Source organism: Taurulus bubalis (genome assembly GCF_910589615.1).
Source record: "Taurulus bubalis genome assembly, chromosome: 8".
NCBI classification, from domain to species: Eukaryota; Metazoa; Chordata; class Actinopteri; order Perciformes; family Cottidae; genus Taurulus; species Taurulus bubalis.
This window is the reverse complement of record NC_136596.1, coordinates 5099791-5124046: the sequence shown is the minus strand read 5'-3', so window position 1 is coordinate 5124046 and position 24256 is coordinate 5099791. Positions and strand designations below refer to the sequence as shown.

Below are 24256 nucleotides of genomic sequence, written 5' to 3'. Positions count from 1 at the left end.
CACAGTATGGATTGGTTATTGACCTCTATGGTGCCTCTTGTTTTTTCCTTCTCCTCTTCTCCTCCTCTTCTCCTATCTTATTTTATTTTTTCTTTCTCCAGAAAATGACGTGGAAGTCCAGACAGGCAGATGTGGACACTTGCAGAATGAAAGGAAAACACAAGGTAGAGAGAACACACACACACACACACACACACACACACACACATTTATAGAACAAATGTCACCCTATTCGTTCACAAAGCACTTCTAGAGCAAATCAGACATTATACAATGCAGAAAAGCTGTAACAGACGTCATTTCTCACAGTCTCTCTCTGTTTCTCTCTCTCTCTCACACACACACACACACACACACACACACACACACACACACACACACATAGAGGTTTAATGACTCCCTGCAGCTCAAACACCATTTCAATCAACAACAAATTCATATCAAATAGCAGTGCAACTGTGTTTTCTCTATAGTTGCCGTACATTCTAACAAAACAATGAGAATGAATAATGATTTCATTAGTGCACCGTGAGGAAATGTTACATTTCATGATTACGCGCTTGATGTTGGTTTCACATGCCTCCCCCTTGTCCGTGGAGCACTGCATGCTGTACTTCGAAAGAATGAAAGAAAGAGGCCCTTGTTAAAAAAAGAAGAAAAAAAAGAAACCACATGTAGCTTTCAGTGTGAAAGTGTCTCTTATGAAAGCTGCTGATGTCTCGTGACTCACGCCTCTCTCCGTCTCTCCCGGCCTGCAGGACGAGTGTCACAACTTCATCAAAGTCCTCCTTCAGCAAAATGAGGACACCTTGTTTGTGTGTGGGACAAATGCTTTCAACCCCTCCTGTCGGACCTACAAGGTACGCACACACACACACACACACACACACACACACACACACACAGGTAATACCAGCTCTGTGTTGCTCTTTGCCCTTTTAAGAACACAACGGCTGACCTCCGTTACACATGTGTGCACCTTGTCTCTTAAAACTCCTCTCTCCTCTTTTTATCCTTCCTTCTGTCACTCACTGTGGGATGTTTTTCACATGGGGGGAGGGGGGGGAGAGCGATGGGCATAGATGGATGACTTTCACAACTCAGCAGGCCCTCCTCCTATGTCTTTATCTCCAGGTGTACTTTGACACGCTCGATTTAGAAGCGGAGAAACCTAACTACCTAGAGCGCCGTCTCGCATACACACTAACTCACTGAAGGCGCAGGCCTGAAATACGAATCGACCCCCCCCCCTGTGAACAGCTCATATTCGTGGGCGTGTCTGGAAGAGTTTCAAAAATTCCTTCAGGAGGAACAAAACCCAAGAAGAAGACGCTTTCTGACGACCTCGGGTCGAGAAGGAGAGCAGGTTGACGTTAAGATCGGCCTGATGGACAAACATAAAGATGTCAAGAAGACGAGGAGGGGTGGGGGAGGGGGGGGGGGGGGGGGGGGGGGGGGGGGGACATTGGCATACAGTGAAGCAGATGGACAAATAAAATAGATAGGAATACAGACAGATGGAAAGACGGATATTAAAAGCAGATGGGCTGCTTTCAAAGTAAAAAAAGCTTACCTACAGACATAATTGTGATGTTTTCTGACGCCTCAGTTGAGTCAATCTGAGTTGAGTAAATCTGAGCAGCACATTCCCCATGGAAATAATTCACTGGTCGTTACTAAAATATGTATCCAACTTTGAGGCACAGGCGATGCTGGGAACAGAAACAAGCAGAAAGGCTGAGGCTCGGACCTGAAGGATGTTATGTTTGTTGGGGAGCACTCTCGTACTTTAGATCGGGTTACCAGAGGAACAAGACGCCGCGCTCCGTCGCCCCTCCGTGGGTTTGGCACACAGAGTGGACGTCTTTCAATCCACTGACTTCTCCCGCAGCGGAACGTGGAAATTTATGTCCCCGTGTTTATCAGGCGCCATTGGCTTTTTTTAAAATTTTTATAGCGGTTGTGGTGGCGAGGTTTTTTGTTTTTGAGCCGTCACTGCGCCGATGCTGCTGCTTGTCCGGTGGAGTGTCGTTAAAAGGGTAAAATGGCCATAAACACACAAGCACACACGGACATTAAAGTCGATGCACGTCGCACATAAATCACTGCACATGATGGCCGCTGTAAATCTCTCAGATGAAGTTGAAGGAAGAAAACATTTTTGTCATTTCGTGAAACATAACACACCTGTCAATGACACTGTGATGAAATCGGGCGGGTTCTATTCAAATGTGTTTTTTTGTTTGTTTCAAATTTGCTGGTTCCAATTAGACCCCATATCAGGGAGTTAATGTGCCTCCAACTGCTTTTTTCCCTGAAAAAGTAATTCCACCGACACACTGCCTACACTGTAATTATTTTTGGTTGAATGAAATAGCCATTTTAGTCTGGAAGTAATTGAATCAATATGCCGTGACTAATTTCCAAATGAAATGTAAAGGCTGTCAAAAGACATTGAAGGCATTTCAAATGTCGTACTGTTAAAACTCAAATGTCTGGGCATGTGTGTGTCTGTGTGTGTGTGTGTGGGGGGGGGGGGGGGGGGGGGAACAAACAGAAGTGTGCATGCACCCAGACAAACACTGACAACTGTGCAAACAGGCAAACACAGATTTTTACAAAATCATTACCCCCCCCCACACACACACACACACACACACACACACACACACACACATAGAAACATTGTATGCGGGCAGGCTGGCAGGCTCTCTGGGCAGATACCAGGCCTTTGATGGCGTGCTGGGTTCATCCACTCTGCTTGGTAAAAAGTGTGTGTGTGTGCGTGTGCATGTGGGGTGTGTGTGTTTGTGGTTAAATCCACCTTGGCCACAGTTGGCCTCTCCATCTCCCCAGTGTGACAGCTCTGAAAAGAGCTTCTGTTTCGGGGCCAGCCTCATCCCACATTAATCAACAGCGCTGCGAGGGCGAGCCGGAGAGGGGTGGAGGGGGGGTGGGGGGGAGAAGGGACCAGATACACCTCCACGCTGTCTTCTCCTCCAACACCTTTCCTGCCCGGCTACCTCTTTGTGGTTTCAAACCGAAAGCAACATGCTCTCCTCATTAGCTTCATCATACCGCCCCTCACCGTGCGCTGGTATCGAAACATCACTTACACATGCATGCACACAGAAAAAAAACAAAAACCACAGACAGACACCTTGGCAGCCACGGCACAATCCTCGCCCCCGGGCACCACACTGCACCCAAGTCCCTCTCTTTTTCTATTCATCCTCCCTCTCTCTCCCTCCTCTTCTGCCAACCTCGATCCCTCCCTCCCTCCCTCCCTGCCTCCTCCTTCGCTCCCACCACTCCACCATCTTTCCCCTCTGTTGCTTTCTCCCTCCGTCACTCCCTTGCTGTGTTGTAATAATAAACGCCCCATCCAGCTGAGCTGATCTATGACTGGAGTCGGTTTCATCGCCTGTTGCCGGGCGATGCTGGGGGGTGTGGGGGGAGGGGGACGCGTCCTCGACTTGATTCCGGGGGACTGGGAAAATTCACGTGGGAATAATGCAAACGGAGGGACAAATACGCCGCACATGCCTCTGTGTACTACAGCTCCTCCAGAAGATTGACAGAAAAGGACATTCAATCCAAAGAAAGACAATAATAAACAGTGTAAAAGGTATTTAATTGGTAATTGTTTTGACAAGTATGTACATAATGAATCAAATTACTGTCATATTTGTGCAATGTTTGTTCACCATCTTTTTTTGAAAACATCAATCTTTCTGGAACAACATGGTAGCTGTCGATTCTGGCCTTGGGACATTTGTTGCACATCGTAGCCTTCTCCCTTTCCCCTATTTCTACAATAAAGGTGAAAAATGCCGCCCATAAAGAAATTCAATACCAACATATTTCTGTCAACATCTGTGAAGATTATGTTTTCAGGCTCTGGTGTAAAAGGTGGTCAGGGAAAGCTCCTCCCAGGTTGCAGAGAACTGGGCCATGAGCATTAATCTCTCAGGGAGTTGTGTCCTTGTTTGGTTTTTACACAACCGCTCCAGGCCCAGGTGTGACCTTGTGCACCTGACCTTTTAAACAGTAGACGGAGGAGGTTGCGCAGGTGTGTCGATGTGGATCGCACGCAAAGGAATGTGCGGGGGGAATCCAACTCAGCTGCAAGCCGCAGGACACCGGTCTGAAAAACGATCGGCGTGCCAGGATCCCCCGTTACGATTAATCTGTCGGCAGCTGCCCTCGCTGCCCCCAAACTATTGGGACATGAGTCATGAATCAGGTGAAGCCATTATTATTATGGAACTTTGGAAATTAGATTATGCCCCTAAGATAACAAATTTCTTCTTCACTTTTCGATGAAATGAATTCAAGCCAACAGTTATTAAATGGGACAATGGCGACACCAAGTTTGTCCTCGGTAAGATTCCACAAATCCCTCAGCAGTGAAGGAGTAAAAACAACAGACACAGAACGTGTCCCTCACCCCGAGTGCTGGAGCCGATGCTGAACCAATTATAACACTCCTGATGGGCATGTTTGGGATCTACATTGTGTTTGTCTAATTAATTAGCATATAGCCTATGGAAAACACCATTGAGCCGTCGTAGTAATTAATTCATCTAGAATCACTGCACCCCGAGCCAAGGTTACTGTACAATTTGTCTGCGGCGCTACGTTAGCTCCCTACAGAACGGCGTGTTGTTGAGAAAGTGTGACAGCGCTGCGGTTCTCCTTCCCCATTACTTTGAATTGTGCCTCCACAAAGCTGAAGCACTTCTTGACAGCATAATAAGGTTCGCCCGGTACACGGAGTGACAAAAGAAAAATAAATAATTTCAATCTGCCCGTTAAAACAATCTTTGTGTGGCAGATTGATATTGCTCATATTTTATGTACTGGCCGAGTTTAGACGAGGCCAACAGCAGGAAAGTGTGATCTCGGTGTGTTTTGTTTTACGGGGGGACAAGGGGGCTCTGGGTGTATCTGCGGCCGGGCTGGGAGTGCCTTCCTCTGTTCAAACGGCAGGAATAGATCAGTGACAGCCGGGCCGAGCCCAGCGGACAGAGGTCACCGCCTCTGTGAAATCATCTGAGGAGTCACAGGGGTGGGGTGTAGGGTGCGTGGGGCGTGAGCGATACGCGACTGTTTGAGGTGTGTCAGAGGGCGAGGGACTGTTTTGCGTTAAGGTAGCTGACACAGAAGCTGCTGACGTTTTCAAGCTACACCCAGACGCTCAGATTCAGCGGACGCACCTAACCTCCAGCCACCCGCGTCCCTTATGATTAACTCAACCTAATCTATAATTACAGTCTGCCCTGTCTAATAAAATACATATCTTCAAACCAGCGTGCCTCCGTATACAGTCCTCGTCTAATTTCTGAAGAAACAGAGGGAATGAGAAATCGAGAAATGTGCCGCTGCCAGTGGTATAGCGTGTGTTTGTTGTTAAAGGTCACTTGTAATTTTCCATGCCAAATCAGCATCAACAATTTCTCTGGCAGGCTTTTTCCGGCATTGCACCGGAGTGTGTGTGACCTTTTTCAGTGGGCAGATGATAACCGTTTCCGCCGAGACAGGAATAGAAAACAAAATGACCTGTTTAGAGACCAGAAAGGGCGGCGTAAGCAGTTTGTAGCCTTGGCTCTCCTCTTTGTTGAGAAGTGAGAGAGAGAGAAGGAGAAAGAGAGAGGAGGGGGGAGGTTTAAGTGGAGGACCACGGAGATAGAAACAGAGATGGACAAGAATAAAATGACGAGGTATTGTGAGCTTCGTAGGCAAACTGTGTGTTCAGTGATGCTCCCTGGCCTCGGCCTCTGGACCGGCGCAGTGTGGCTTTCCTTCCCTCCGCTCTTTAGCCGAGGGCGAGAGAGCGAGGGGGGACAAGCCCGAAACCCATGGAGGGACGATTGGTGACCTTTCCCCCACATCTGATCCTCCCGCCATGCCATCACTGTAACCAAACTTGGCGCAAAACAAGAAAAAACTTTGCTTGAATTCCAATTGACAGAGATCATTCCACTGAGCCGTGGTCTCCACCAGTCCGGCTGCTTAAACAATGGACCAGGCCTCAGAATAGCTTATGTAAATGGGACTACTGAGCGAATTAGCTGTACGTTTGGATAAATTACGCTCCCGCCTTTTCCATTTTCTAGGTGCAGAATTAAAACTAGAAATATACCAAATCAGGGATTGAGTCTTGCCAAAGGAAAAGCTCTCAGCACGAGACACAGCTGAGGCAAACTGGAATAATGACTACTGTATGATATGCTATTTAAAAACTACCGTGGTTTAGTCAAAATTGCTCACATTCCCCACGCTCAGGGCCATGTTCTCAGACATTTATTTCCTCTTCACAGCGAAAGCACGAACTTCAAAAACCAGGGCATAGCGGCGTCCGGGTTAGATCTGTCGTGAGGGTTGTTAAAGCTCTACTTTAACGCCAGTGGAGGTTGAAGGATAAAGGATTGGCAGGGGGAAGCAAACCACGTCCACCCTTGCCGCGGATCATGCTGCTGCTTTTTGTTAATCTCTCTCCATGACAGTTTGCCCAATACTTTCCACAAGGCCTGCTTTGACAGCTCTCAGGACGCCACCAAAGTGGCATCTGGGGGATTTGAGTTCAGGTCAGAGTTAGACAGACTCTCTCCTGGGCTGGGCACACCTTTTTGGGGACTATTCTATTACGACTCACCACATTTCTCCACTTTAACGCACGTATTTTCTCTTAGCGGTAGCTGAAATTTCCTTCGCTAGATCTGTTCCTCCAACCGTTTTCCCACCTTAGTTGTAGCTCAAGTCTGTTCTTTGGTTCGACGATGCCGCATTGTCTTGCTGTTGACCTCTCAACTCACTTGTGACCCTACAGATGGACACCCTGGAGGCTCTGGGGGATGAGATCAGCGGGATGGCACGCTGCCCGTACGACGCCAAGCACGCCAACGTGGCCCTCTTTGCTGGTAAGATGGAAATGCATCTGAGTCAATGTCAAAGGAACCGTTTACTTATCTGTAATGGGAAACGCTAATGTCATTCAAGTCCTTTCCCGTGGCTTGCCATGAGAGAAAGTCACGCAAGTTTCCGTGAGGTGAAAATAGATTAAGTATGCTTGATAGTGCTCACTGACTGCCATGAGGCGAAACCATTAATCCTAATTTCCTCCTATCTGCACGTATTAAACATTGGAACATGGTTGAGCTAGATGGGAGAGTTGAGTCAATTTGAGCGGGTGGATTAGTCGCGGTTGTATTTAATATTGTTCCTAATACCCTGTGGTTCTTTCCAAACGGCGGTGCTCTGACAACATGTCAAGATTGAGAGCCAATCTGTGCTACGTGCGCCCGAGCAAATCGCCAAACCGGAGGCCACATTTTTGCTCAGCGTGAGGAACGTCGCCGCTTTCTCGAACCCTTTTTTGGAAACGCACCAAAAAGTGCCGCGGCGACGTCTTTTCTCTGGCCTTTTTCCTCTCGTCCCGCTCCTCTCTCGCTCACTTTCTCCCCTCGAAAACAAGTCGCGAGCAGATGAGACCAGAATGAGTCAGCTTTCCGTTGGCGGGGTTGAGATTGTTCTGAGGTAACAGGACCCGCAGGCTGCTGAAGACATCCAGTCCTCGCTCGCCTTTGCCGCGAGCCGATTTATGGCGGTATTGATGAGCCGTCCCCCTCCCCCGCCTGTTTTAAAACGACAACGCCTAGCTTGACCGTTTAATGTGTAGCAGAGCTGCTTGAAGGGAACTGGAAGCACTGAGTAATCAAGAGGGTTCCTCTGACTGCTCTCCTTTCAATTATGTAGTTTGAGTTTCCACTGTGGCTGCAGCCGAGGCAGGCTGAGGTCACACTGGTGGCGGATTGTGTTTGTGGAGCATGTGGCGTGCACGTGTACGCATGTTTCCATGTGCACGTGCGCACAGGGCGCTAGTGTTTGTTTGAGCTTTTGGAAGTGTGTTTGCGATAGAGCGAGCAATTACAAATGTGCAACATGTTTAAGTGTGTGCACAGCCCTGTTTGTTGTCCATCGGAGAGCCTCCTCGCTTTGTGTGGTTCAGGTCTGAGCCGTGTTTGTGTACCCAGCCGCAGAGAGCAGGAATCTCTTAAGTGGCTTTTCGTGTTTTTTCTTTATACTCCCTTCACCTTTTTTTCTTTTGTGTTCTCTTCTTCATTCTTCTGCCCTCTCCATCTCCATCTTTTCTTCTTATTGCTCTTTTCACCGTCTCTGTGTTCCCTTCCCCAGATGGCAAGCTGTACTCGGCCACCGTGACAGACTTCCTAGCGATCGATGCGGTCATCTATCGTAGCCTAGGAGACAGCCCGACTCTGCGCACTGTCAAGCACGACTCCAAGTGGCTGAAAGGTGAGCGTGGGACGGACACACACACACACACACACATACAAACACACACAACGTCTCTCTGGCTGGAAGGCACCAGGCCGACTTGACAAGCTGGAAAAAAAACTTGTGTTTGCGTGCTCGACCGTGTGTTTGTGATTTACGATTTGTGTGTGAATCTAGGTATGAAGAGCACTTATGCTAATGCTATGCACGCTCTGTTTGACGCAGTTATTTTGCCAACCTGGCCCGGTAGAGTTGATGTAGCCGGTAAATTGCTCAGCCCCGGGGAGAAACAAGCACAAGTCCAGCCTGTCAGAGCTCAATAGAGAGATCCCTCTTTCTCTCCCTGCATGCAAATTGTTTCGCTGATATGATGGATGATAGATTGAGGCACTCAAGGCTCACAGTCGGTGCCTTTCCGCATAATATGACAGATATTCTGTCTGTTTACTGTGAAATATGGTGTCAGAACTGTTTTGTCATGGTACAAACGTCACTTTAACTCATATTTACTGTCTGTCTGTCTGTGTTTTTTTATTTTTCTCCTCCTCCTGCAGAGCCCTACTTTATACAGGCAGTCGATTACGGGGACTTCATCTACTTCTTCTTTCGGGAAATTGCTATGGAGTACAACACAATGGGGAAGGTAAGCACCCTGCCCTATTCTCTTGCTTGTTTGAATCGTAATCAGAGGTGACTTCCTATTTACCGGGAGAATCAGGAAGTGCCTGAGGAAACTAACAGGATATGGGTGTATCACATAACTGGAAGAAGGCTTTCAGGAGCTGTAAAGTGGCCAAACATGTTCTTCACTGGGCAGGATGCAGGGCCTAAAATAGATCCAAAAACACAAATCCGTGGACGTCTGGAGATCCCATTTTGAAGTCTAAATATACCGCTTGAATTGCACGTCCGCGTCCCTTTGGCAACGCTCCCCGGTCGCCCTATTGTCTCGATGTTTCCCAAGAGGAATTTCACCCAAGTGTCTCTGGGAAACGCAACGGAGAGAGGTTGAAGAAGAAGCGTTCCTCAGGTGTTGCAGTAGCAGTCAGTCATTTTTCCATTAATCCTCTCAATTCAGCTTTGGACCCCTACCCTGAAAGAGTTTAATTGGATGCCAGGTATGAAATAATTTGTAATGGAAATGAATCACTCAATGTGTATTCTTCAGAATAAATTAAAGAGAACACACAAGAGAGGGTGAGAAAGAGGACGGGGACAGAGCGGAGGTAACGAGAAACAGAGAAATAATGGATTCGCTGCCAGAAGTGACAGCAATGTGTGTTATGCAGGGCATGAATACAGATCAGGCCTCTCAATCTGCTGGCTGTTTTGAAAAGCAATGTCAGTATAATTACTCGTGTGGTGGTAGAGCTGATGGTGCAGAGAGCAATTTAACATTCCCTGACTGATATCTCTTCATTATTACAGAGTAGATTGGCCTTGCTTGACAACGTGAGCCGTCGTTTGTGCTTTATGGCAAATTGATCAATCTGCTGTGGCGGGTTTGTGTTGGTTGTAGTTTTAATATTGGATTGGTAAATTGCTATCTGGAAAACAGATAGGGGTAAATATTTCGTTACACGAGTGAATTAACAAAGCCGAGGCTGAGGTATTTGTTCTGAGTGAGTGATCAGTGCGCTTGTGCTCGTTCGTGTGTGTGTGTGTGTGTGTGTGCAGGTAACACACAGCGAGCAGAAGTGTGAGAAACTGAATTGGTATATGGGATGTTACAAGAAGCGATATTTCTCTGATATTGCTGCACAGTGAACATCCAATCCGTGTTGAACTCGGCAGGAGGAGAGCTTGTAAACGTTAGCCGTTAGCTACTGTGATGCTAGCATTAGCATGAGGTGTCATTCATTTACAATGTGATGTGTTCAGGCTCTAGTCACTAAAAATTGTGTTAAGGCAAATTAAAACACTTCTGTAAAATGTTGTTTTTGACAATAAACGTGTAACTATTGATGCTTTCCCGACCATATAAAATAGATATTAGAGAGATAATTATGAGCTGTTTAACCTCGACAAAAACTAGTATGCACACAGTATAGTAGGAGTATGTTGGAGTACATGGGATTTATTGTTTTAGTTGTTTGCCATGGTATTCAGATGGCGATCGTCTACTAAATTTTTTTTTCTGTCATTCTAAAAGTTCTATAATGAACCGACCCATGTAGACACACATATGTGTGTGTGTTTTTTTTCTGTTCTTTTTATGCATGCACTCTTGCATTGGTTGTATTGTACGCATGGGTGAGAGTGTGTTTATGTGTGGTTTTCTGCAGTCGCCTGTGTGTGTGTGTGTGTGTGTGTGTGTGTGTGTGTGTGTAGAGATCAGGTTTAAATGCATGTTCTCTCCCATTCACACTGTTTACTCTAGTGGACTATTTCAGGTCAGAGTTAGATTTATTGCTGTTAAGTATAGTGTGACAACAACTAATTATAATACTGACTGTGTGATCTTACTGTGAGATGTAATTACAGCTCCGGCTCCTATTTGAAGCCGTGTACTTTACATTTTCTGTTGCCAGGTGCTGACTCTTTAACAGTATATCAAAAACACACCAATTTACTCTTCTGTGTCTTTAATTTGCTAAAGTGATGAAATGTTGGATTCAGACACTGCGGTGTCTCCCAAGGATTTCTGTCATTCAAACGACCATAAAGGGGCCCGTATGTTCTGCCGGGAATCAAAAGGAAAAGTTTCTTACCCTGTGATGTTCAACGTTCATTCTTTGAATTTGAAAACTGCAGTTTATCTCACCAAAAGATCCTTTTATTGGCCGTGATTGAGAGTGTTTGGTTTGTCCGTTCTGGGCTACTGTAGAAACATGGCTATGTAGATATAAGTGACTCATTCTAAGTGAACGAATACACAACGATTATTCGTGTCAGGTGATTATACACTAATCAAAACGTAGTTATGGATATTATGTTCTCTTTCTGCTAATATATATATATATAAAGATACATACAGTGCCTTTTAAGTGCATGTGAAAACAAAAAAAAGGGTGAATTACCCATAACATAAAAGTAGAAAAGTTTAATTTGATGTAAAAAAGGAGTTATTTAATATCCTCAAAATAAATGTATGCTTTGGTCACAGTTTTATTAAACCAACTCCTGTCCTTAAAGGAGAACTCCTCCATTCTTTCTTTTTTACTTTTCTTGCAAAGCAAAACACATGAACAAACATGTGTGTGTCTCCGTCAGGTGATGTTTCCTCGGGTGGCCAGGGTCTGTAAGATTGACCGAGGCGGCTCGCCCCGCGTCCTGGAGAAGCAATGGACCTCGTTTCTCAAGTCTCGCCTGAACTGCTCCATCCCCGGCGACTCCCACTTCTACTTCAACATCCTGCAGGCCGTGACGGATGTCATCCACGTCAACGGGAGGGACGTTGTGATGGCGACCTTCTCCACGCCTTACAACAGGTAACCCCCGAGGAACCTTTTCAAGGGGTTTGAAGGAAGCAACAGGTGGAAGTGATTCGCTGAGGTCGTTTTATCTGGCTCTCCTCTCTTTCCCTCGTCTCACATGAGTTCACGCGTGTCATCGACTGTTTTGCACTTCTCCTTTATTAGCCCGATCATCTTTCCTGCTTTGAAGGGCCTTTTGAAAATGCCCTCAATTCATCAACATTATGACAGTCTGACCTTTGCTAACGTTAGTAGCGGGTAGCCCCTTGCTGTGCCTCTCGCCAGCATGTAAGTCAACATTTACATCTCCTGTCCAAACAGATGTGCTGGACTTTTTTTACATGCAGGTGTTTCATCTTATTTCCCCCCCCTTCTTTGCAGTCCACAAGCAGAGCTGCTTTCATATTCATAGGCAGGGGGAGTTGTTATCTAAATTGAAAATTACCACAAAGCCACAGAGCTCGCCTGATCGCTCGCACATATTGTAATTTTTTCCATTTTATGGCTGCTATTTAGCCGATAAGACAATTGCTTGTGACGATGCAATTGAGCGTGCTTAATGGACACCAAAACCCAATGAAGCAGTGCCTCTGAAAATTTCTATAAGCGCCAGTTTTGATCCGGGCATTCATTTTCCATTTCATAGTCAGGGGGGGGGGGATTAGAGGGAGTGCATTCAGAAGTGAGGCCAATGCTCAGGGGTTTGTGTCGTTGCATTGTCCGTGTGCGCGCCCGCTCGCCATCCACCCGCCTTGTTAGCGGCCCGACGCAAACAGACACGTGACTGTCTAACTTTCAATTACTGTCATTTAGCAGCCAGGCCGAGAATTAACAACTCTCTGACCTTACTGTCGATAATACCGCCCTTGTGTACTCCGTCTCCCCGATGTCTCCGTGAGTTTAACCCATGATGCAACAGCCAGCTGAGAGACATTTCTATTTTAAAAGAATAAACAGTCCCCTAGTTCCAATTCTAATTTATGAGAGCAGATGCACGGAGAAAAAAAGAAATGTAGAGAAGTGAGTCAGCAGTGTGTTATGCGTCCATTCCACTCGGACGGAAAGAAGCCGGTGGCTCCGCCGCAAACATAAAATGGGTGTTTTTCCCCCTAAAATGAAAGCCAATAAAAAAGATAATCTGCCTATAGTTCTTGCCCAACAGTGGACTTGTGATGAACTCTGACGCCTGGAGGCTTTTGGGGAAACCCAGCCTTGTATAGTAGAGTCAGGGAATGTGTGTCCTCATGGGGCTCGGCAGGCAGAGACACTGGAGCTCATAGACTCTTAGATGAAACAACACTATGCACTGATGTAATGGCCTTGACACTGCAATCAATAGGAATAACTTCTTCTATAATTAGCGCCATGAATCAAAGCTAGTAAAAGAAATGGGGGGAAACTGCATCGCTTTGTGAGTGAGTGAGTAAGGGAAAATAACTTTTCAAGCCTTAACTGGCGAAACCTCGACAAAGCGGCAAACTTGAGCGCATCGCCGGCCGCGAACAAATAGCAGCTATAACCAGCCGTCCTCGAGGGATTCAAGCCCTCGGAGAGACGGGTTGCAAATCCCTGTTTCTGTCAAATGGGGATAGCCCAAACTTGGCCAGGTGTTTCTTTGATATGTTCAGATGAGAGGACCGTTTATGTGAGCTTTTGTCTGTGTGTGTGTGTGCGTGTCTGTGTGTGTGTGTGTGTGTGTGTGTGTGTCGTGGCAGTATTCCAGGGTCGGCGGTGTGCGCCTATGACATGGCGGAGGTGGCCAACACGTTCACAGGCCGTTTCAAAGAGCAGAAATCCCAAGACTCCACTTGGACGCCTGTTCCTGAAGACAAAGTTCCCAAGCCGAGGTACAGCAGCAGTTAATTAACCCCAACACACACACATACACACACACACACAGGATTTTGAACACACATAAGTCACACAGTCTCTCTCTCTTTCTCTCTTTCATCTCGCTTCTGTCGAGATATACGGCCAGCTTATCATCGCATAAGACTTGCTGAATTACGACGTGTTAATAATGCCACATTTATAGCTCGCGTTGCGTCATTTTTCAGTACACCTCTTTTTCACTAAGGGATTACACACTCTGCACACTGTGTGCACACAGATACCACCTCTTTCTCCAGTTACCCCCACCACACACACACACACCTCCCCACAACCCATTACCTCACCCCCACACACAGCTGCATCAAAGAAGGGCTCAGTATCAACAAATGAAGCATGAGATCATTTTACAGATGGCTGGCTAATTCCACAAATGCACCAGCCTGATCAATCTCCCATCTATTGCTTGCTAATTAGCGCGCTAAGAGCTGCTCTTCTATCCCCCAGAAGAAAAAGAAAAAAAAACAGATTTACTACAAAGATCTGGGCCACGATAATTGTTGCTACCCTGTGCGTGTGTGTTCCCATATGGCTGAGGAGGCGGTTTCCTCCACCGAAAGAGAGCCGGGGCGGTACTCCACGGGAGCGCACATGTAATCACCTGTTTACGTTCAACAAAGGTCAGATGCCGCGTAAATGCGACGATGCGATGGATTTCCATCTCTCCTCCCCTGGTGCCGTTCAGACCTTTTTTTATTTTTAAATCCGACGGCAAACAGACGGAGAGTTGTGACAGTGCCACCTAGGTCCGGCCCCGCAGCAGATTGCTCTCACATGTGTTACACCCTCATGCTGAATCATGTACAGATTTTTCCCGTATTTAAGAGATGTCTGCTTCCATTCGGCTCGCCGTATGTTTTTTTTTTTTTTTACGCTGATAAATGGTTCTGCCGTCAGTTAATAGTTAATTCGACAAAATATTGAGCTCGGGGGTTAATGTAGCATTGGCGTCGGCTGGCTTGAACTCATCGCTTTATTTGTTTGAGGATATAGAAGTGCACCTCTTGCAGGATTGCATGGTTTTTTTTATTATTAAAACTACATTTAAATAAAAAAAATCTTTGAAATGCAATCCTTTCCCTTGATATACATAACAGAGATATTGGAATCAAGAACTGCTGAAGATTCTTTCTTTATTACTGGATTCCCTTCATACTCATCACTACACACCAGTACTTATTATTTTATTGGCAGATGAACATGCATTTCTCTTGAGTACACACACACACATATATATATATATTTTGGGTTTGGACCTTGACAGGTTGACAGTGTCAGACGTTCGGGGGCCAGCTGGCTAATATTACGTGGTGTGGCAGGGTATCAAAGCCCACGCAGTAAAGAGGCTTTACAAGCTCTCAGAGGTGAGATGCCTGCAAAGGGGATTTGCTATCAAAAGCTGCTTCTCTTTTACAAGCAGCTCACCAACTCCCTGTAAAAGGATCAGATATAGAACGTCTGGGCGCTTTACTGCGAGTCCAGGGTAAAGAAGACATCTTGTGTCCTCACCTCTGCCTCGACCAAAGCCTCTCGGCTTGAGAGTTTAGTCATTTATGGCCGCGCTTTCATTTGATTTGATGGAAGTACAACTTTCTGTCTTCTGTTGCTCTGGCCGTGAAGGATTGCTCAATCAAAAGAGCCACTGTAACACTGGAGAAAGGTCTGGCTCCACGCGTTATCATCCCGCTACGGTATCTCTTTAAACCAGTCATAATCGTCTGGGTCGGCGATCAGCGGAAGAGGAAGAAAGAAATGGCTAATGGCGGTTTTTTCTTCTTCATCCCTCCTCCTCCTCCTCCTCCTCCTCTTCCTCCTCCTCCTCTCCCTTCCGTAGGCCTGGCAACTGCGCCGGCACCCCATCCATGGAGAGGTACAAAGTATCCAATGAGTTCCCCGACGACACGCTCAACTTCATCAAGATGCATCCACTGATGGACGAGGCGGTTCCCTCCATCGCCAACAGGCCCTGGTTCCTCAAGACCATGGTCCGGTAAGGACAAAAATCACACTCATTAATACTGAGTGGCACAACACACACTAGCCGCTGACCTACTTTTTCCTGTAGCGGAGGAAACTCTGGTCTATACTTTACTATCTCTCTCCCAGAGTGACCGGGCGGTGATGTCACAGTAAACAATTTGAGTTCCCATGGATGTTCGTCTTTATGTTTCAAGTCCTTCCTAAGCCCTTATTAAGAGGACGATTTCAGCGATGTTCAGTCTTTCTCGCAAATTGCCTGTTTGAACCCTCGGAGGAGCTTTTGAAAGAGAGGATACTGGAGTAAAAAGTTTTTTTTTTGTTTGTGGTTGGTTTTTCTCCGAAGTTTCTGGAGTCGAGCCCATTTCCCCAAAAGCCAGTGCACTGTGGCTGACGCCGTTTGATCATAAAAGGTCTGTCTGGCTTTTACAGCTACACTACACAGAGACATTTCAGCCAGCCTCTCGGGGCGATGGGTGGGGGATGCGACAGCGCAACCCGCATCCCATCGGCAAGGCGAAACTAGCTGACAGAGCATAAGTATAAAAAAGTACATATAAAAAAAAAGAGGATCCTCGCTTTTAATTTGGACCTGCTTCTGAATTGCAGCTGCTTCAGATTTAAGGTCGGAGCTGCTTGCCAGACCCTTGACAGGCCTCAGCGGCTTGCAGCATCACTTTAAAAAAACGAGCTACACAAAGAATTTCTCACAGGTTTTTACAAATGATTTGCAGCGTATCACATCTCGCTGCTGCTTCGCCGAGGTCTGACCTACATACGAGCGGCTTCCATCAAGGTTATCCCCTACAACTCTCGCAGTTCATTAGCGCTCCGTATCGTACAACCGTATTATGAATAACACATTGTTTATATCTTGACATAATGAGCAGTCGGACCGTTTCATTTTGATTTGCGATGACACCGCAGCGAGGAGTTAAAAGCATTATGTAAGCTCAAGAAGCATCGTGAAGGCGGAAGAGGAGCGAGGCCTTCTCTTTTTTTTAACGACGATATATATCTGTCACGGGGTCCATGTGCTGTAATACCATTCTTGAGCTGAAGCCGACTGGAAACAAAATCAGTAAAATGGTTTGATCCTTGTTACGCCTTGGAGAGGACACCCCGGCTCTCGCTGCAAATTTGAGAAAATCTTTTCTGTCCTGAGACTTGCGGCGAAGGCCTCAGCTGGCTGGGCACAGTGAATCAAGTGGAGAGAGAGGGGGGGCTGGGGGGGGGGGGGGCACTCTTGAGATTTTTATTATCCTGGATAGGACGGTGAATGTCTTAGTCCTTGAGATTGTATTATTTCGCTGAGATCAAACCCCATTGACACAGTCCTTGGAGCCGCTGTTATGCTTGAATAGATCCAGACCAAAACAGACCTTCAGATTGCTGTTATTTTTGATTGGACGAGCCCGGTGTCACGGAGCGCTTTAAGGGATATTCCAAGAAAAGTCGGGAGGGGAGAAGGGATAAGAGGTTGTGCCGTGTGGTTTTAATGGGCTGATGGTGCAAACCAGCAAGGTTAACTTTTCCCTCATCGCATCCAAAATAAAGAGAACAGTCAGTCAACAGTTAATAAGGGACCTTTCCCAATAAGCTCTCATCTTTAATCTTTAAATCCCAGCTCCTTCAGTTAAAAAAAAAAAGGGAGGGATGGATACCGGCATCTGGGATGCAATGAAATCAGACGGTAAAAGGGAGATAGCCTCAATAGCTGTTTCTTGAAACCTGTTCTTGTTATCCGATCACAAATAACACCCACGAGCACAACAGGGCTCCGATCCAGAACACGCTGACTGGCAGGTGTTTAATTTACTAACTTGAATCTGCTTGGTATTTGTTTTTTAAACGAATGATGAAATGAAAATTGAGTTTCATCCACCTGGTTCTGATCACCAGCTGTCACTTAAAAAAAAGAAAGTAGAGCTCGCAACTGTCGCCTGTTTGCTTTTGTAACGTTTGCCTGACATGCCCGATAGCAAAGTGATTTTCTATTGCAACAAAAATCAATTATTGAGACTATTAAGGCTGTGTAATCTCCCGCTGTTCCTTATTCTCTTTTAGAGATCTGACGGGAATGGCGGAAGGCACTTGATTGATTGATAATATCATTATTATTTGGGCATATTTTTGGGTGTTTTTATTTCTTTTACTCGCAAGAATGTTTTTAGGGATGCTAATTTAATCAAATGTGCTTCTCCCAGGTATCGTCTGACTCGCATCGCGGTGGACAATGAAGCGGGGCCCCACAGGAACCAGACGGTGGTCTTCCTGGGATCTGAGAAAGGCATCATCGTCAAGTTCCTGGCCAACATGGACAGCGGCTTCCTAAACGACAGCGTGTTTCTGGAGGAGCTCAACGTCTACAACCCGGACAAGTACGTCGCCCTGGCTCTACCTATGTGTGTGTGTGTGTGGATATAAAGAGGGAGCACATGGATACTGTTGCTACAACCAAAGGAAGGCCGGCTATTGCATATGTATGTGCTTTAGAGTGTGTATGATTTTGTTTCCAACCATCTCCAGACTCGGCCAAACCCAGCCAACCCAGCCAGCTCCATCAGTACCAGTCAGCTCCCCCGACCCAAGCTATGTAGTGAGGCCAGCCAGCCAGATGGCTGCTCTATCATTTAAAAGAGTTTGATCAGGTTACACTCTGCCCAACCGCAGCGGCTAAATTAAAGACGTAGACCCTAAGGCCCTGGATAGCGCAGCGCTGTGGTTCCCGACCTCAGCGGAGCCCAGCTATTTAGCTGAGGGGTAATGGATGAAGGGGGGAACAAATGATGGAGGACAGCAGAAAGAACAGAGGAGAGAGGCCCGGGAGAGGAGGGATGGAACGAAGGATACGTTATTGTGTTAGACAGCCGAGGAGAAGGAGAGCGAGGACTTGACGGGGGGGGGGGGGGGGGCTTTCAAGGTTACCACTGGTTTGGTACCCGCCATGATGCGGCCATGTGACGAGCCGTATGGAGGGGATAAAGGCCAGGCCCTGCCCTCTCTCCTCTCCCGTCGCTGTGTCTCCTTCCCGCCTCCTCCCTCCATCCCCTCCTCCGTCTCTACGGCTGGTGGCCGAGCATTCGTCGGCCACCAGCCATCTGGCATTAGTCGCATACAGTAAGTGACTTTGCCCGCCCGCCTGGCCCGGTTGTCGTGCATTACGCAGTGTAGATGGACTCCAAAGCCCTAATTGAGAGCGTTAATGCGGGACAAGAGCACGGCGAAGGGGAGATTAAATCCCAGGAGCTGGATGGCGGGATGGAGAGAGGGAATGGATGGAGAGAAGGGATGGAAGGCGAGAAATGCCCAGAGGGATTAAAGTGTGCGCTCCTGAGGGGGCGAGCAGACAAAAGAAGACTGGCAGGGATGGAGGAATGGTGGAGTGGGGAGGAGGAGGAGGAGTGGTTGTATTAGTGGGTTTTACAGTTAAGTGCAGTGTTATTGCTGACTGCTCACAGTGCCCATCTGTCTGTTCATCTGTTGTATCTGTATCACCCCTTTCTTTATCTCTCTTTATCTCCCACTCTGTTGCTGACCCCCGTGTTCTGGAGTCCAGCTTTATCTCTGTTCTCCCTGACCTCGCGGTTTGTCTTCCTGCCACATCTTAATCTTTTTTTTATCTCTTTAAATAAACAGCTAAATCTCATTGTATGCCCTCTCACGTCCTTCCCGCCTCCTTTTTTGTTTTTACGAGACGTTGTCCCTAAATAACCAGACAGCGAAAGGAAAGTCGGAGTAACCCATGTTCCACCCTCTCCTCCGCCTCCCAGGTGCAGCATAGACGGCGTGGAGGACAAGCGCATCGTCGGCATGCAGATCGACAGCAAGAGTCACGCTTTGTGGGTCGCCTTCACCTCCTGCGTGGTTAAAGTGCCGCTGTCTCGCTGTGAACGACACGGGAGATGCAAGAAGTGAGTCTGATGTTTGCACATGAAAGCGTTCTTTTTACAAAACAGTTTACAATGTGATGAGGGTCTGATTGTGTGTGTGTGTGTGTGTGTGTGTGTGTGTGTGTGTGTGTGTGTGTGTGTGTGTGTGTCTCACTCAGGTCTTGTATAGCCGCCAGAGACCCGTACTGTGGTTGGGTGTCAGAAGGAGCCTGCAAACAGGTGCTTAATAACACAAAGTAAGTAACATTTTAGTTCATGCATTCACTGAAAAGGCTTTTTTTCATGGACAGAGATGAATTATGAGTTTTTCATTCAGCGGAATAACTTTTAAATTAAAACTAAATTAAAATTACTTTTTTCTTTGAAATGCTGTCCTAAAAAAAAGAAGTTGGAGTAAAGAAAACTCCCTCAGCTATTGATTATGTATTTAGAAAGATTGAGTATTTCATAATGTGACAATGTTCACATTACGTACACAATTCACAGTATATAAAAAGACTTCAACTCTGTGTCCTCTGTGATTGCTTAGACTGTTAATTTAAGTCATTATATTTGAAGTCACTCCTAAAGTCAATGTGTGTCCCTCCCTGTGTTAATGGTGATCGTCCATTACAGTAAAACATGGCTCACTTTTACACTGAGATCTGCTTTAGCTTCTATCTTTTTTTCACCTGTTATCGCTGCTGAATCAGTTTGACATCCTGGATGTATCCTTCAAACCCATATAGTAGACCCGTGGGAGTGCGGTTAGTGACAGTGTGGGCTCTGACAGCTTGATGGAGTAGCAGCGGAGGGAGGGGCATAGCAAAGGGTCAATTACTGAAGCTGGTGATTTTGTAAAAAGCGCGACGCACATGTGTTTTGCAAGCAACTTTTAGAAAACAGTACCCCGCCTTCTCTGTCACGCCCGGTGGCATTCCTCTCTCGATTTGTCGTGTCTGTGATCTTTCTAATTTTATGGTGTGTAAGAGCAATTTCCTCAAGCTGAAAAGAGTTATTGGAAGGATGAATGGAAAGGAAAGTGTTGCTCGCCCCGGGCTCAGGGGGGTTGGGTACGCGGGGTTTTGGGAAAGCTCGGTGGTCGCGGTAACTATAATTTGTGGCCGTAGTTATGACACAGAACCAGATTATGCTTTCTGAACAAACAGCAGATGGAGTTTTGTGGCGGAGGGGAAAACATTTTACAGATGAAGTCATAACAAAAGGACCAGTGCTCCAGTGGCTATTTGACGTTGAATGAATTTGATCCCCCTCCCTTTCGCAAAACGATCGGTCTGGCACGCCAATACGCCAAAGGCCCACGTGCCCACAAGTACACACAAAACTTGTCCTCGAATATAAAAAAAAACACACACACAGAGAGCTATCCTATTATTATTCCGTAAAGCTGCAGTGGACTGATTGAGTTTCCACTTTGGAGCTGAAGCCGACACGGAGGCATTAAAAGGGCAAAATGACCTCCCTCCTTTACTGTACAATATTTTTAAGTGAGCGAGGGTGGGGTGTGGGGGGGATTAGGCCCGGTAGGATCTGTTGGTCTGTGGTGAGCTATTCATTTGCGTGAGGGATAAAACGAGAGAGAAGTGAGAGGCATTTTGGTGTTAAATAACAAGGTTTGCTCACACAAACGGAGACTTACCGTACCTTTCTTCTACTTCAGCCCTGCTTTTTTTTTTTGTTTTTTGTTTTGCCTCATTAAAATCTGCACCTCCCTTGCATATTTCTCATATTTGTCTGCCGAAGCAGGAGCAGCCTATCTATCTTCTTACCTGCCCGTCCCTGTCTGTGTGTCTATTTTTATCCATCCTTCTTCTTCCAACTTTCCTCTGACATATTCTTTCCCTCCAGCACGCCTCCCCTCTTTTCTTCTTCCATCTGGCCTGGGCGCGAGCGTGCCAGCGTTCTCATGTGGAGCTATGCCTCTCATACCTACTGCCCATATACACATATACAGCTCGTACTCTGGTCTCCTGCAAGCTGGTCCCCAGTTACCCCACCCCACCCGCCGGGCTCATGCATATTACCGCATGTGATGTGATTCTGTGTGGTTGCCATCATGTAAACTAGGTGCACAAGTGTATTTCACTGACAAAAGATCAGCATATTAAAAAAGCACAAGTTAATTATTCAAGCCATTGTTACAGCCACCGGCCCTGACTGTTCTCTGGATCAGAGCCGGGGTCTCTTACACTGATTAAATCTGCACCCACATACTGACTCATAACCTGCTGAAACCCTGATGAGTAACGGATGAGTTTACCACGAGTGGTTCTTTCTTGAATCCAAATAAATGGGCGACTTTGAGGAAGCGTCACTCATTCTTTAAACTGTACTTACTGTAGTGTATTAAGTCCCTCGTTGTGCGTTCACTTCTGATATGAATAATGATTGATATTACGCCTGACCTGCATTTCGTCCCCTCAGTGCAACACATAATAATCACATCGAGATGCAAGATGATATTAAAAAAATGCATCCCTCGGCCGCCTCCAGTTATTTAACAATGCCGTGTGAATCTAATTAAAATAAGCATCATGCGGAGACCTTAACCCTGCGCTGAACCGTCTGCAGTGTCACATCGGGACACGTTGCACTTCTGTTGCTATCATGCAGCCGCAACGGGACGTGAACCCATTTAACTAGCAGTTCATGCTATAGTTCAATCCCTTTCACACGTATACAAGTAGGGCTCAGACCTGCATCTGCAGTGCGACTATTCATTGTTAATTCATCTCGAGACCACTGGGATTTAAAAACCTTGTAGTCGTCATCTCAACAATGCCTCACCAGAGTCTAGTAATGTTATTATAAAACCACGGTGTTTTCGGTGCTCTCAAAGAGGCCAGTTTAATTGCGCAACTCTGCGTCAGCTTCGCAATTATGAGTGTGTATGATAAGCGAATCAGATGAGCAGATTAAATGTAACCCCAGATATCAAAGGAGGATGCTGTTGTTGTAGCTGCTGTTGTTGTTGCTGCTGTTATTGTGGCTGCTTTTGAAGGGTTATTAGTCATCAAGAGGGCAAAATGTACCATCTCCGTCCCAATTAAGGTGCTGTGAAACTGGAGGGGAAAGATGAAAAGTAAATGGATGCATAACATATTTTTTTTTCCAATCATCTGAAACACATGAATATACATGAAGGGTTTGAGAACAGAACAGCGGAAATTAAATTGTGTTCCCCCTCCTAAACTCTCCATCCTGTTTTGGAAAGAAATCATTCTTCTTCATGCTATAATTGAGACCAGTGGAGGGTGAGGAAGATGAGAGGCCGGTGGACTGGCAGGAGGAGGAGGACTGTGAAAAGCTGCCATGCGTGACTGTGATCCTGGTTGACAGTTGGTCCGCTCTGTTTCACATATCTCCTTACTGTCTGCTTGGTGGTCTTTCAGGAGGAAAACAGGTCTCTGTGCAGATTGCATCAGAAAACAACATCTCTCTCTCTCTCTCTCTCTCTCTCTCTCTCTCTCTCCGTGTCATATGATGCCCCCCCCCTCCTGCCCTAGCATGGTTACCCCTCGCTGCCCTGCTCTTCGCCCATGTGATTGGGACGACAGCCTTATATCTCTACTGAACCCAGATAATGTCAGATGCTGAGAAATAGGAGAAAGAATATGAAAAGTTCCCATGAAAACAGTGTCTCTTTTTCTGTAAATTTCCACCATATTCCACCAGGAGTTCGGCATTTTGGGGAATCTACGTCTTTGCTTTCTTACCGAGATCAGTACCACTTTCATGTCTGTACTGTAAATAGATTAGTAGAGTAGCTTCGTTTAGCATAACGACCGGAAACAGGGGGAAACAGCTCGCCTGGCTCTATCCAAAATCTGCCTAGCAGCGCCACAAATTAATACCTTATACCTATTTACGGGTTTTTTTTGTGAAAAAGAAATTTGTCTCTGCTGGTTGCCTGGCAACTGCTCAGAGTCAGGTAATAGTCCAGCACATAATTCCTTATTATACTTTGGGTGGGTTGTGTTACCTTTGGACAGAGCCAGGCTAGCTGTTCCCAGTCTTTGTGCTAAAGCTAAGCTAACCGTCTGCTGGCGGTAGCTCCATATGCATCATGGTATCAATCTCATCTAACCGAGCCAGTAGGTGAACAAGCATGTCCAAACATTTCTTGAAGACACACCATAAGATGACGGATCCTCTCACAGTCAAATAACACATAAATCTATTTATAGCGACACTTCTGGCAATGAGTCTTGTGCCAGCTATGGATTTACTAGCCTGCCAGCATTCCTCATAACCACTGATTTTAGGCCTCCGGGGCACCTGCAAGGTGTTCTTTGATTCTTTTCCAGTGCGGGGATTTCTGCAGCCCACACTGTGTGCACGCATAGGGTACGCTGTGTTCGGGGCTGCTATTGGAGTGAGCCATCCTACGGCTCTGGTATTAGTTTAGGTGTGGCTAGGCCTGTGTGGCCTGGCCTGTTTTCCTCCGCTGACCATGATGTCTCTGTTCCCCGCAGATCAGCCTTTGAGCAGGACGTGGAGCATGGTAACACAGATGGCCTGGGAGACTGCCAAAGTAAGCAGGCCTTCTTCACTCTTATCTTTCCCTCCTCTATTCTACACCCCCCCCCTCCTTTCACCACCACCACCATTCCTCTCTTCTCTGTTAACTCAGTCTCCCTCTTCTCTCTCGGCCCTGCGTTTTCCATCTTCGCTGCTGTCACCTTGTTCTCCCCCGTCTGTTCCACCCTCACAATCCTCTCTTTCAGCCTCTTCCATCCATCTGTCCCTGTTCGTCTCTCGTCCTCTTCTGTCCTCCCCCCC

General features: G+C 46.5%; 1 protein-coding gene across 1 annotated transcript in view; it reads left to right on the top strand.

Moving 5' to 3' along the window:
* Nucleotides 1-24256, top strand: part of sema6a (sema domain, transmembrane domain (TM), and cytoplasmic domain, (semaphorin) 6A) — a gene marked incomplete at both ends in the record, with an annotated part of 51941 nt that overhangs the window by 11699 nt on the left and 15986 nt on the right. Inside the window, 12 exons of the mRNA XM_079222522.1 lie at nt 102-164; nt 759-860; nt 6833-6923; nt 8197-8316; nt 8853-8941; nt 11512-11729; nt 13430-13561; nt 15439-15594; nt 17789-17962; nt 19355-19495; nt 19633-19710; nt 23950-24008. Of these exons, the coding sequence (XP_079078648.1) occupies nt 102-164; nt 759-860; nt 6833-6923; nt 8197-8316; nt 8853-8941; nt 11512-11729; nt 13430-13561; nt 15439-15594; nt 17789-17962; nt 19355-19495; nt 19633-19710; nt 23950-24008 (1423 nt within the window). The remainder of the gene's footprint in view (nt 1-101; nt 165-758; nt 861-6832; nt 6924-8196; nt 8317-8852; nt 8942-11511; nt 11730-13429; nt 13562-15438; nt 15595-17788; nt 17963-19354; nt 19496-19632; nt 19711-23949; nt 24009-24256) is intronic.